This window comes from Carcharodon carcharias, chromosome 10 (assembly GCF_017639515.1).
Source record: "Carcharodon carcharias isolate sCarCar2 chromosome 10, sCarCar2.pri, whole genome shotgun sequence".
Lineage (NCBI taxonomy): Eukaryota > Metazoa > Chordata > Chondrichthyes > Lamniformes > Lamnidae > Carcharodon > Carcharodon carcharias.
Window position 1 is genome coordinate 102,295,029 of NC_054476.1, and position 13,123 is coordinate 102,308,151.

Consider the following 13,123-nt stretch of genomic DNA (forward strand, 5'->3'; position numbering starts at 1 on the left):
GAAGATTAAATATGAGGGTAAACTAGCCAGTAATATAAAAGAAGATTGCAAGAGATTTTTTAGATATATAAAGGGGAAGAGAGAGGCAAAAGTGGACATTGGGCCGCTGGAAAATGACGCTGGAGAAGTAGTAGTGGGGAACAAAGAAATGGCAGAGGAACTGAATAGGTACTTTGCGTCAATCTTCACGGTGGAAGACATGAGTAACATCCCCAAAGTTCAAGCGAGTCGGGGGGCAGAGGTGAGTAGGGTGGCCATTACCAAGGAGAAGGTGCTAGGAAAACTGCAAGGTCTGAAGGTGGATAAATCACCTGGGCCAGATGGATTACACCCCAGAGTTCTGAAGAAGATAGCTGAAGAGATTGTGGAGGTGTTAGTAGTGACCTTTCAGGAATCACTGGAGTCAGGGAGGGACTGGAAAATCGCTAATGTAACCCCCCCTGTTTAAGAAGGGAGTGAGGCAAAAGACGGGAAATTACAGGCTGATTAGCCTGACCTCGGTCATTGGTAAGATTTTAGAATCCATTATTAAGGATGAGATTTCAGAATATTTGGAAGTGCGTGGTAAAATCGGGCAAAGTCAGCATGGTTTCATCAAGGGGAGGTCATGCTTGACAAATCTGTTAGAATTCTTTGAGGAGCTAACGAGTAGGTTAGACAAAGGAGAGCCAATGGATGTTATCTACTTGGACTTCCAGAAGGCCTTTGACAAGGTGCCGCACAGGAGGCTGCTCAGTAAGATAAGAGTCCATGGTGTTAGAGGCAAGGTACTAGCATGGATAGAAGATTGGCTGTCCGGCAGGAGGCAGGGAGTGGGGATAAGGGGGTCCTTCTCAGGATGGCGGCCGGTGACTAGTGGAGTTCCACAGGGGTCAGTGTTGGGACCACAACTTTTCACTTTATACGTTAATGATCTAGATGAAGGAACTGAGGGCATCCTGGCTAAGTTTGCAGATGATACAAAGATAGGTGGAGGGACAGGTAGTATTGAGGAGGCGGGGAGGCTGCAGAAGGATTTGGACAGGTTAGGAGAATGGGCAAAGAAGTGGCAGATGGAATATAACATGGGGAAGTGTGAGGTCATGCACTTTGGTAGGAAGAATAGAGGCATGGACTATTTTCTAAATGGGGAGAGAATTCAGAAATCTGGAGTGCAAAGGGACTTGGGAGTCCTAGTTCAGGATTCTCTTCAGGTTAACTTGCAGGTTGAGTCGGTAGTTGGCATTTATTTCGAGAGGACTAGAATATAAAAGCAGGGATGTGCTGTGAGGCTTTATAAGGCTCTGGTCAGACCACATTTAGAATATCGTGAGCAATTTTGGGCCCCGTATCTCAGGAAGGATGTGCTGGCCCTTGAGAGGGTCCAGAGGAGGTTCACAAGAACGATCCCAGGAATGAAAGGCTTAACATATGAGGAACGTTTGAGGACTCTGGGTCTATACTCGATGGAGTTTAGAAGGATGAGGGGGATCTGATTGAAACTTACAGAATACTGAAAGGCCTGGCTAGAGTGGACATGGAGAAGATGTTTCCATTAGTAGGAGAGACTAGGACCCGAGGTCACAGCCTCAGAGTAAAGGGAAGACCTTTTAGAACAGAGATGAGGAGAAACTTCTTTAGCCAGAGAGTAGTGAATCTATGGAGTTTATTGACACAGAAGGCTGTGGAGGCCAGGTTATTGAGTGTATTTAAGATCGAGATAGATAGATTCTTGATTGGTAAGGGGATCAAAGGTTACGGGGAGAAGGCGGGAGAATGGGGCTGAAAAACTTATCAGCCATGATTGAATGGCAGAGCAGACTCGATGGGCCGAATGGCCTAATTTCTGCTCCTATGTCTTATGGTCTTATGGTTTAACACTCCCTGTCATCTTGCTCACTTAACCTTTCTCTTTGCAATCTCTGTCCTCCTTGCAGCTTAAACCACCCCCCAGCTTTGTAACATCAGCAAACTTAGCTACATGTCTATCTGTCTCTTTGTTCAAGTCATTAATATCAATTGTAAGCTAAGGCCCCAACAATGATTCTTGCCTGCACTCCATGAGTCACAGCCTGCCAACTTGAAAATGCCCCAATTATCCCAACTCTTTGCTTCCTGTCCCTCTATCATGCTAATTATACTATCTCCAACTCCATGAGCACTTATGTATTAAGCTTTTATGACTGATTGTATCAATACTTCTTCAATGCCTTTTGGAAATTCAAACACCTGCCAAGTGTCTATCCAAGTATCTCAAACATCTCTACCCCTTTATCTACCATATCAGTTATATCCTCAAAAATGTTCCCTTTCCTAAATTATGTGGAGTTTGTCTGATCATATGACGCTTTTCTAAGTCCATTGTTAAGACATTCTTAATAATTGTAGCACTTTCCTGATGATTGATGTTAGGCTAATTGGCCTGTCGTTCCCTGCTTTCTCTCTCTCCTTCCTTTCTTGAACATCAATGTTACATTTGCTAAATTCCAAACTGCTGCAATTGCTTCTAAATCTAATGAATTTGGTAAAATCATAGTTAGCACACTCACTTTCTCTGCAGCTACCTCTTTTAGAACCCTGGGGTATAGGCCAGCAGGTCCTGGGCATTTGTCAGATTTTAGCCCCTAAAGTTTCTCTAATACTTATCTCCACTGATATTAATTTCCCTAATTTCCTCACCCTTTAGCTCCCAGGTCTATTTCTGGTTTGTAACTTGTGTCTTCCACTGTGAAGACAGATGCAAAATATTTGTTCAATTCCTCCGCCATTTCCTCATTCCCCATGATAATTTCCCCTGTCTCTGATTCTGAGGGACAAACATTTACTTTAGCTACTATCTTCCTTTTTATATACTTGTAAAAGCTCTTACAATCTCTTTTTATATTCCCGGCTAGTTTACTTTCATATTCTATTTTTTCCTTTTTATCAACCTTTTCATGGTCCTCTGCTTGTTTCTAAAATACCCCCAATCCTCAGACTTGTTACTGTTCTTTGCAACATTGTAAACCTCTTCCTTTAATCTCATACTATCCTTAACTCCAAGTAAGCCACGATGGGTCTTTCTCGCTGATGGGATACATTTTTTTTGAAGATTTTGAATTGTTTCTTACAATTGCACCATTCTTTCCCACCATTTATTTACAACCAAATCTTTTCATCTAGTTACCCAGTTGACCATAGCCAGTACTCTCCCCTCATACCGATCGACCGTAGCCACAGCTCTCCCCTCATACCGATTGAATTGGCTTCAGTTCTCCAGATCAGGGATGTGAGCACATGAGGCACACTCCAAAGATGTCTGACAGTCGGTGTAGTATAATATTGCCATCGATGGCCTTAACTCCTGTAATCCCTGTCAACCCTGGAGAATTGGTGGTCTTCAGACCATAAGACATAGGAGCAGAAATTAGGCCATTCGGCCCATCGAGTCTGCTCCACCATTCAATCATGGCTGATAAGTTTCTCAGCCCCATTCTCCCACCTTCTCCCTATAACCTTTGATCCCCTTGCCAATCAAGAACCTATCTATCTCGGTCTTAAATACATTCAATGACCTGGCCTCCACAGCCTTCTGTGTCAATGAATTCCATAGATTCACTACTCTTTGGCTAAAGAAGTTTCTCCTCATCTCTGTTCTAAAAGGTCTTCCCTTTACTCTAAGTTTTTCCCCGCGGGTCCTAGTCTCTCCTAATAGTGGAATCATCTTCCCCATGTCCACTCTATCCAGGCCTTTCAGTATTCTGTAAGTTTCAATCAGATCCCCTCTCATCCTTCTAAACTCCATTGAGTATAGACCCAGAGTCCTCAAACATTTCTCATATGTTAAGCCTTTCATTCCTGGGATTGTTCTCGTGAGCTTCCTCTGGACTCTCTCCAGGGCCAGCATATCCTTCCTGAGATACGGGGCCCAAAATTGCTCACGATATTCTAAATGTGGTCTGACCAGAGCCTTATGAAGCCTCAGCAGCACATCCCTGCTTTTATATTCTAGTCCTCTCGAAATAAATGCCAACATTGCATTTACCTTCCTAACTACCGACTCAACCTGCAAGTTAACCTTAAGAGAATCCTGGACTAGGACTCCCAAGTCCCTTTGCACCCCAGATTTCTGAATTCTCTCCCCATTTAGAAAATAGTCTATGCCTCTATTCTTCCTACCAAAGTGCATGACCTCACACATCCCCACGTTGTATTCCATCTGCCACTTCTTTGCCCATTCTCCTAACCTGTCCAAATCCTTCTGCAACCTCCCCGCCTCCTCAATACTACCTGTCCCTCCACCTATCTTTGTATCATCTGCAAACTTAGCCAGGATGCCCTCAGTTCCTTCATCTAGATCATTAATGTATAAAGTGAAAAGTTGTGGTCCCAACACTGACCCCTGTGGAACTCCACTAGTCACCGGCCGCCATCCTGAGAAGGACCCCCTTATCCCCACTCCCTGCCTCCTGCCGGACAGCCAATCTTCTATCCATGCTAGTACCTTGCCTCTAACACCATGGACTCTTATCTTACTGAGCAGCCTCCTGTGCGGCACCTTGTCAAAGGCCTTCTGGAAGTCCAAGTAGATAACATCCATTGGCTCTCCTTTGTCTAACCTACTCATTACCTCCTCAAAGAATTCTAACAGATTTGTCAGGCATGACCTCCCCTTGATGAAACCATGCTGACTTTGCCCTACTTTATCACGCATTTCCAAATATTCTGAAATCTCATCCTTAATAATGGACTCAAGTGTTACCAACGACCGAGGTCAGGCTAATCGGCCTGTAAAGTTTCCCGTCTTTTGCCTCACTCCCTTCTTAATCAGCGGGGTTACATTAGTGATTTTCCAGTCCTCTGGGACCCTCCCTGACCCCAGTGATTCCTGAAAGGTCACTACTAACACCTCCACAATCTCTTCATCTATCTTTTTCAGAACTCTGGGGTGTAATCCATCTGGCCAGGTGATTTACCCACCTTCAGACCTTTCAGTTTTCCTAGCACCATACACTCCCGTGCCCCCCGACTCTCTTGAACTTTGGGGATGTTACTCGTGTCTCCCACCATGAAGACTGACGCAAAGTACCTATTCAGTTCCTCCGCCATTTCTTTGTTCCCCACTACTACTTCTCCAGCGTCATTTTCCTTCGGCCCAATGTCCACTTTTGCCTCTCTCTTACCCTTTATATATCTAAAAAATCTCTTGCAATCTTCTTTTATATTACTGGCTAGTTTACCCTCATATTTAATCTTCTCCCTCCTTATTTCTTTTGTAGCTGTCCTCTATTGGTCTTTGTACACTTCCCAATCCCCTGGTTTCCCACTGCTCTTCGCCGCATTGTATGCTTTCTCTTTAGCTTTTATGCTGTCCCGGACTTCCCTTGTCAGCCATGGTTGCCTCGTCCTCCCTTTAGTATGCTTCTTCTTCCTCGGGATGAATTTTTGCTGTGTCTCTCAAATTACTCCCAGAAACTCCTGCCATTGCTGTTCCACTGTCTTTCCTGCTAGGCTCATCTCCCAGTCAATTCTGGCCAGCTCCTCCCTCATGCCTCTGTAGTTGCCTTTATTCAACTGCAATACCATTACATCTGATTCCAGCTTTTTCCTCTCAAATTGCAGGGTAAATTCTATCATATTATGGTCACTTCTTACTAACGGTTCCTTCACCTTAAGCTCCCTTATCAAATCTGCCTGTCTTTGCCAAGATGCTGGTGGAAGTTTGAAGTGTTCCTATAATCGTTTTATAGGGCACTGTCAGACCATTCCCTTGGACCCTACTCTGGCTCCCCGTACTCTGGACCCACCCCCTCCGTCCCCACTTCCCCAGAGCCCCTGCCCCCCCCGAACCCGCCCTAACCGTTCCCCACCACCCTGGACCACAGCCTGCATCCCAACACAGAATCCCCATCACTGGCCCTTCTGGACTCATCCCTGAATTTTGCCCCCCCACCCCGCAAAGCCATTCCTTGTGTCCCAGGATCACTCCCTGGAACAACACCCAATCACCAACCCCCCCCCCCCCCCCCCCCCCCCCCCCCCCCCCCCCCCAACCTCCCCCCCGCAGCAACCTCCTCACAGGACCAAGTGCCCTCATACCACAACTCCCTTCCAGCATGCTCCCTTCCCCACCATCAGCCCCCTGCCCACATATCTTTTCCACCCCTCCTCCCCAACCTAATTCTGACTAAATGATTCCTGCCTCTTGAACTCTAAATCCCCTCTGACTAGCTTCTTTGTTTTTGACAGGAGTGGGCCCCAGAGGCAAACCGAGCCATTAATCGCAAGGAGAAGAGTAACCAAGGAACAGAGGAAGTGACTCTCACCAACATCATCCCATCCACTGACAGTGTGTCCCTCTCTCCCCCAGGGGACAGGTATGGGGCCCTGGATCCAAAACATCCTCCATAACAGGGTCCCATCATCCACCTCTGTTCCCCCTTCCCCACACCCTCCTCGCTCTGACCCCCGTGGGACAGCTATGGTGCTATGAGGCTGTCCCCCATCCAGCAGGTATGGCACTGAGACTGACCCCCATCTGGCAGGTACGGCACTGAGACTGACCCCCATCCGGCAGGTACAGCACTGAGACTGACCCCCATCCGGCAGGTACGGCACTGAGACTGACCCCCATCCGGCAGGTACGGCACTGAGACTGACCCCCATCCGGCAGGTACGGCACTGAGACTGACCCCCATCCAGCAGGTACGGCACTGAGACTGACCCCCATCCAGCAGGTACAGCACTGAGACTGACCCCCATCCAGCAGGTACGGCACTGAGACTGACCCCCATCCGGCAGGTATGGCACCATGAGACTGACGCCCATGGGACAGGTATGGCACTATGAGCCCAAACGTGGGACAGGCAGCTGCCAGTTCCAAGTGCGCAGGGCGCAGTTGAAATGGTGGAGGGGGCATGCGATCCCCTGAGCTCAAAGAGACTGTTTCCCCCAACCCAGTTCTCTCTCTCTCTCTCTCCTACTCATTCTGAAGGGGAGTGATCATTCCTACCCAATTCCCAGCTCTCATCTCCCCAATGACAGCCAGACTCACCAAGAAACAATCTTGTGGAGAGGGGGGTGTTTGAGTGTTTGGGAAGTGGCAGAGGCATTGAGGGAGGTGGGGGCGGTTGGTGGCTGTGGGCTGGGTGGTTTGCACCCCAACCCCCAGCCCAAAGAGCAGGAGAGCTATCAATTCATAGCCTGCCTGTCTCGGATCATGAACAATTACCTTAATGACTCGTATAGGCTGTTACCCTTTTTCCCCTAGTTCATCTCCATTTGTAAACTTCAGCCAGTACACCAGGTAATATGGTAATGAACCCCACAATGTGGATTAATGGGGAACAAAGAGGACATGAGGGGGAAGGAAGGAGTGTCATTAGTCAGTGGGGGGTGAGACTGAGACCTGTTACCCCTATGACAACGCAGGGTGGGGGCTGATTATCTCTGTAAACTGTTCTTTAAATTTACAGGTTTAAAAGGGAGGAGCAGGTTGGCTCATACAGAACCTTACCCAATGGACAACAACAGACATTAGTAACTATTCATTCGCTCCATCCCCTTCCCTGTCCACCCACCTCACAAAATCTATGAAAATAGATGAGTGCAGGGCTCTGCAATAACAAGAGCCATTTTTAAAAATTTAGTCAAAATGCAGTATTTTAAGAGCCACAATACTGTTACTCAAATGTCAAGAATAATGAAAAACAAGATTATCGAGGTTTTTACAAAAAAGTTGTTACTTGAATGATACTTTCTCACAAGTACAATGTTAATAAAAGTTTACAAAAATGAAGCGAGCCACATCAAAAGGGGTCCGATCAGTCAAGATTGGAACCCATTCGAGTCCTTACTGAGCCGCACTTGGATCCAGAGACGGAGGTTGCAGACCACTGGACATGTGGCTAACATAGTAGGGAAGCCAAAGTATTTTCAAAACACAAATGGTAAGAAGGTATTCAAAGGAAGGGTGGGGCTGATTAGGAGATGTTCCTGTGGAGGCAGAGGGTGTGGGTGAGGTAGGAAATGAGTAGCTTTGCATCTATCTTCTGTCACGACTCACTGGGGATAGTGTGCTGTAATATCAAGTCCCACTGCTCCCCGAGCCGAGACAAATGTGAGAAGTTTAATCAGACCACCAAATTGCCCCAATTCTACCTAACTGTTTAATTTAGGTTAACAAAATACGAACATCAGATTTGTAAACTTAACAAGTAAATAACTATTAAACAAATTGTCTGTGTGTGTGTGTATATATATATATACACAAGGCACACAATTATTAAAGACATAGAGTACAAAAGTAAGGAAAGTATCCTAAACCTTCCTAAAACAGCTGGACTATTGTGGTCAATTCAGAGTACCACATTTTAGACCTTGAAGAAGATGTAGTAGAAAGTTACTGGAATGGTGTTGAGAATGGAGGGTCTTCAGTTATATGGGAAAACTGCAAGTTGGGGCTGTTCACCTGAGAGCAGAGAAAATAAGGAGATTTCATAAGAGTTGGAAATTATAAAGGCTTTTGATGAAGTAAATAAGGAGAATTTGTTTCCAGTGGCAGGACAGTCAGTTATCAGAAAATGCAGATTGAAGGGAAAAGGAGCATAAGTGACATGAGGAAGCATCTTTTTTACACACTGAGTTGTGATCTGGAATGTGCTGCCTGGAAGAGCCTTGGAAGCAGATTCAATACATGAACAAACAAACAAACAAGGAGCATGGGTAGGTCCCTTGGCCCCTCGAGCCTGCTCTGCCATTCAATAAGATCATGGCTGATCTGAATGTAACCTCAAGCCCACAATCCTGCCTACCCCTGATAACCTTACCCCCCTGTTAATCAAGAATCTATCTAACACTACCTTAAAAATATTCAAGGAGTCTGCTTCCATTGCCTTTTCAGAAAGAGAGTTCCAAAGACTCACTTACCTTCAGTGAAAAAAATTCTCCTCATCCCTGTCTTAAATGGGCGATTCCTTATTTTTAAACAGTGACCCCTAGTTCTAGATTCTCCCACAAGAGGAAACATCCTTTCCACATCCACCTTGTCAAGACCCCACAGGACCTTATATATTTCAATCAAGTCATCTCTTACTCTTCTAAACTCCCAATAATACAAGCCTAGTCTATCCAACCTTTCCCCTTAAGGCAAACCCACCCATTCCAGGTATTATCTTGGTAAACCTTCTCTGAACTGTTTCCAATGCATTTACATCTTTCCTTACATAAGGTGACCAATACTGTACACAATACTCCAGATGTGGTCTTACTAGTGCCCTGTATAACTGAAGCATAACCTCCCTATTTTATATTCAATTCCCCTCACATTAAATGAAAACATTCGAGTTTTTCTAATTACTTGTACCTGTATTCTCCCCTTTTGTGATTCATGTACTAGGATACCCAGATCCCTCTGCATCTCAGAGCTCTGTAATCTCTCACCATTTAGATAACATGCTTCTTTTTTATTCTTCCTTGCCAAAATAGACAATTTCACATTTTCCCACATTATACTCCATTTGCAAGATCTTTGCCTACTCATTTAACCAATCTATGTCAGTTTGTAGTCTCCTTACGTCCTCTTCACAATTTACTTTCCTAGCTATCTTTGTGTCATCAGCAAATTTAGCAACCGTACATTCATTCCCTTCATCCAAGTCATTGATATAAATTGTAAAAAGTTGAGGCCCCAGTACTGATCCCTGTGGCACACCACTAATCACATCCTGCCAACTAGAAAATGACCCATTAATATCAACTCTCTGTTTCCTGTTAGCCAGCCAATCCTCTGTCCAAGTCAATATGTTACACCCTACACTATGAGCTTTTATTTTTTGCAATAACCTTTGATATGGCACTGAATCAAATGCCTTCTGGAAATCTACAGCAATAATAATAACAGTAATAACAACATTCAAAAGAGAATTGGCTAAAAACTTGAAAAAAATCACAGGATTATCGGGGAACAACAATGGGTTGGGATTAATTAGATAGCTCTACCAGAGACAGCACAGCAATGATGGACTGAATGGCCTCCTCCTGTAATTTATGATGCCTCTATGTCTCCATATCACACTCACTCACTCACTGTCTCTTCCTCTCTCTGTCTCTGACCCTCTCTGCTTTTCTCTCTGTCTCTTTCCCTCTCTCTGCCTCTCTCTCTCCTGTCTCTCCCTCTTTCCATGGCTCTTTTCCTGTCTGTCTCTCTCTCTCTCTCTCTCTCTCACACACTCCCTATGGGTCTCTCTCTGCATGTCCCTCTCTCTCTCACACTCCCTATGGGTATCTCTCTGCATGTCCCTCCCTGTGGGTCACTCTATGGATCTCTCTGCATCTCTTTCTCTCTCTCTCCCCCCACCCCCCATCTGTCTCTTCCTCTCTCTCCCCGGCACACTCTTTCTTTCTCCCCGTCTCTCTCTCTCTCTCTCTGCCTCTAGCTCTGTCTGCCTCTCTCTCTCTCTCCCCACCTCTCTCTCTCTCCCCCCGCCCCCCTCTCTCTCTTCCCACCTCTCACTCTCTCTCTCTCTCTCCCGGTCTCTCTCTGCCTCTTGCTCTGTCTGTCTGTCTCTCTCTCGATATACATGCCATGACCTTGCACTAATCTGTGTCTTGTCCCACAGTGGAGTTAAGGATTATTCGTCTGATTGGTCAGATGATGACAGCCCCAGGAAGTATGTGTTGACGCTGGGCTCTGAGGATGATGTGAAGGTAGCGATGGTCAGAGTACGAGCACTGTATGATTATGCGGGGCAGGAGGCTGATGAGCTAAGCTTCTCGGCAGGTATTGACACACTAACACAGAATGGTCTTGTTCTGCAATGCTGCATGTGCAGGCTGTAGGCGCTCTGCATGTTGGCCCTCAGAATCCACCCCTCACCAACACACGTTCTCATCAGCCAAACCTAGCCTCACATGGCTGTCTATAGTCCTGGAATATCCACACAGCACTGTGTACAACTGATCGACCTTCCATCGTCCAAGCAGAGAGACGGGCCATCTGGCCCATTTGCTCTGCGGGGATTTTTTGCTCATGATCCAGCCAATCTGATCCCAATGTCCTATTCACTTCCCATACATGTTAATATCTCACCCTGTCTAATAGACCATGTTTCCAGTAGCGAATCTCAGTGCTCCTGTCTAATTGTGCATGTATCTGGGTCTGCAGTGGACAGGTCAGATTATGGTCATGTCTGCTACTGCTTGCATGTCATTGGACTCATTGCTCGCAGTACCTGTGTAACAGTGCTCATATGTACCAGTGCTTGTGAGCATATTGCTTTGGAGTAATTACCCTTGTGTAATGGTGCTCATCCCTGTCGAGATCTGTCAATGATGCCGGCCGCTGCCCGGTCCGGGGCTCCGCCGGAATGATCACTAGCTTCAACAAATAATTGGGAAGGTGGTTAACTTTGGTTTGGCAGTTTACCGTACCATAGCTTGTTGGTAAAGTGGTGGTCCAGGGAAGTTTGGGATGAAGTTTGGAATAACTCCAGCATGGCGGCATTTGCTTGTTACATTGGGATTAAACCACCTGGTGTGGCAATAATGAAGGTAGGGATGGGTGAGACAGTTTGCTAGTCACCATAATCTGGCACCTTTTGTGGTTCCTCTATCACTGCCTCCTCCACCCCTTGATTTTGGCAAGTCACAAATCACCAGGTTTCTTATGTTCAGTTTCCCAGTTGGCGACCTCTGGATCACGTGTCATCACTACCAGGTAACCAAAGCTCAGTTACCATCTCTGCTCTTGTTGCCTTTCCCCACAGGTCAAGAGTTAATGAAGATCGGTGAAGAGGATGAACAGGGCTGGTGTAAGGGTCAACTGGATAGTGGCCAATCAGGACTCTACCCGGCAAATTACGCAGTCCTTGTGAGCTCCTGACAAATGCTTCACAAAACTACCAGCACTGTACAACCCTCTACCATCCCCACTCTTTCTATCTGCTGCTGATTTTTCTGCTTATTGTTTTCCCCCTCCCACAGCCTATTTCTCCTCTGAATGAAGGATTAGAAAGATACAAAAGAGTGAGAACTTGACCTTATTAATCGTGGAGCTAATTCTCTTTACTTGTATCGCCCTCGGTTATGTGTTTTTTTTTGGCTGACCAATTGCCTGAGGTAGAGGTTAGAAGCTTCTAGAATGAACTGAGCAGTATTTATCGTCAATAGATGCTTCAGGGAGGTGACTCTGACTTGTGACCTATGTTAGCGACTCCTGGTTCAGTGAAGGAGCCTGAGCCTGAGGCTCTGGATTTCTGAAGGAATTCTGGACCAGATTACTTCCTTGGACGAGGCCATGTTTCACCTGTTTATGGAGCATCAAGTACAGTCAGAGCACAATAGATGTTTGGGACAGGTGCAACGACTATTTTTGTCAAATGGAAAGCAGAAGACTTTTCTAGCCAGATGTAGGAAGCAGCTGCATTCTAATTAATCTCATATGTATGTGGCAGGAGACGGAGTGAAATAAATGGATATTACAGATCGCACACTGACTGGATTTGGTTCATTCTGGGATCTGCGACTACCATCTCTGTAATGTGTTTTACTTTCACAAGAGATTAAGATTTAGTGTGGCCCCTAACCCACAATCAACAACTCAGCTGATACATCTAACCCATGCTGTATCTGCACTGGGAGTGTTTGATGGGGACAGTGCAGAGGGAGCTTGACTCTGTATCTAACCCTGTGCTGTACCTGTCCTGGGAGTATTTGATGGGGACAGTGCAGAGGGAGCTTGACTCTGTATCTAACCCCATACTGTACCTGTCCTGGGAATGTTTGATGGGGACAGTGCAGAGGGAGCTTTACTCTGTATCTAACCCTGTGCTGTGCCTGTCCTGGGAGTGTTTGATGGGGACAGTGTAGAGGGAGCTTCACTCTGTCTAACTCTGTGCTGTACCTGTCCTGGGAGTGTTCGATGGGGACAGTGTAGGGGGAGCTTTACTCTGTATCTAACCCTGTGCTGTAACTGCCCTGGGAGTGTTTGATGAGGACAGTGTAGAAGATTTACTCTGTAACCCTGTGCTGCATCTGTCCTGGGAGTATTTGATGGGCCAGATCTGTTGCATGTATCTTGACTGTAGTTGCCACTTTTCCCTGAAGTCCTCCTGAAGGTAATATAACCTGGCTCGAACATGTGTCATTATCACTGGGATATTGCCTG

General features: G+C 46.0%; 1 protein-coding gene across 9 annotated transcripts in view; it reads left to right on the top strand.

Moving 5' to 3' along the window:
• pacsin3 (protein kinase C and casein kinase substrate in neurons 3) overlaps positions 1 to 12,444 on the top strand; it is a 164,348-nt gene extending 151,904 nt beyond the window's left edge. For 8 of the 9 annotated variants that reach the window (XM_041197661.1, XM_041197663.1, XM_041197662.1 and 5 more), the window contains 3 exons: positions 6,208 to 6,335; positions 10,578 to 10,738; positions 11,724 to 12,444. In XM_041197661.1, the coding sequence (XP_041053595.1) occupies positions 6,208 to 6,335; positions 10,578 to 10,738; positions 11,724 to 11,839 (405 nt within the window). In that variant the 3' untranslated portion in view covers positions 11,840 to 12,444. The remainder of the gene's footprint in view (positions 1 to 6,207; positions 6,336 to 10,577; positions 10,739 to 11,723) is intronic. The other variant, XM_041197668.1, reaches the window with a different exon arrangement.
• Positions 12,445 to 13,123: the final 679 nt, after the last annotated feature.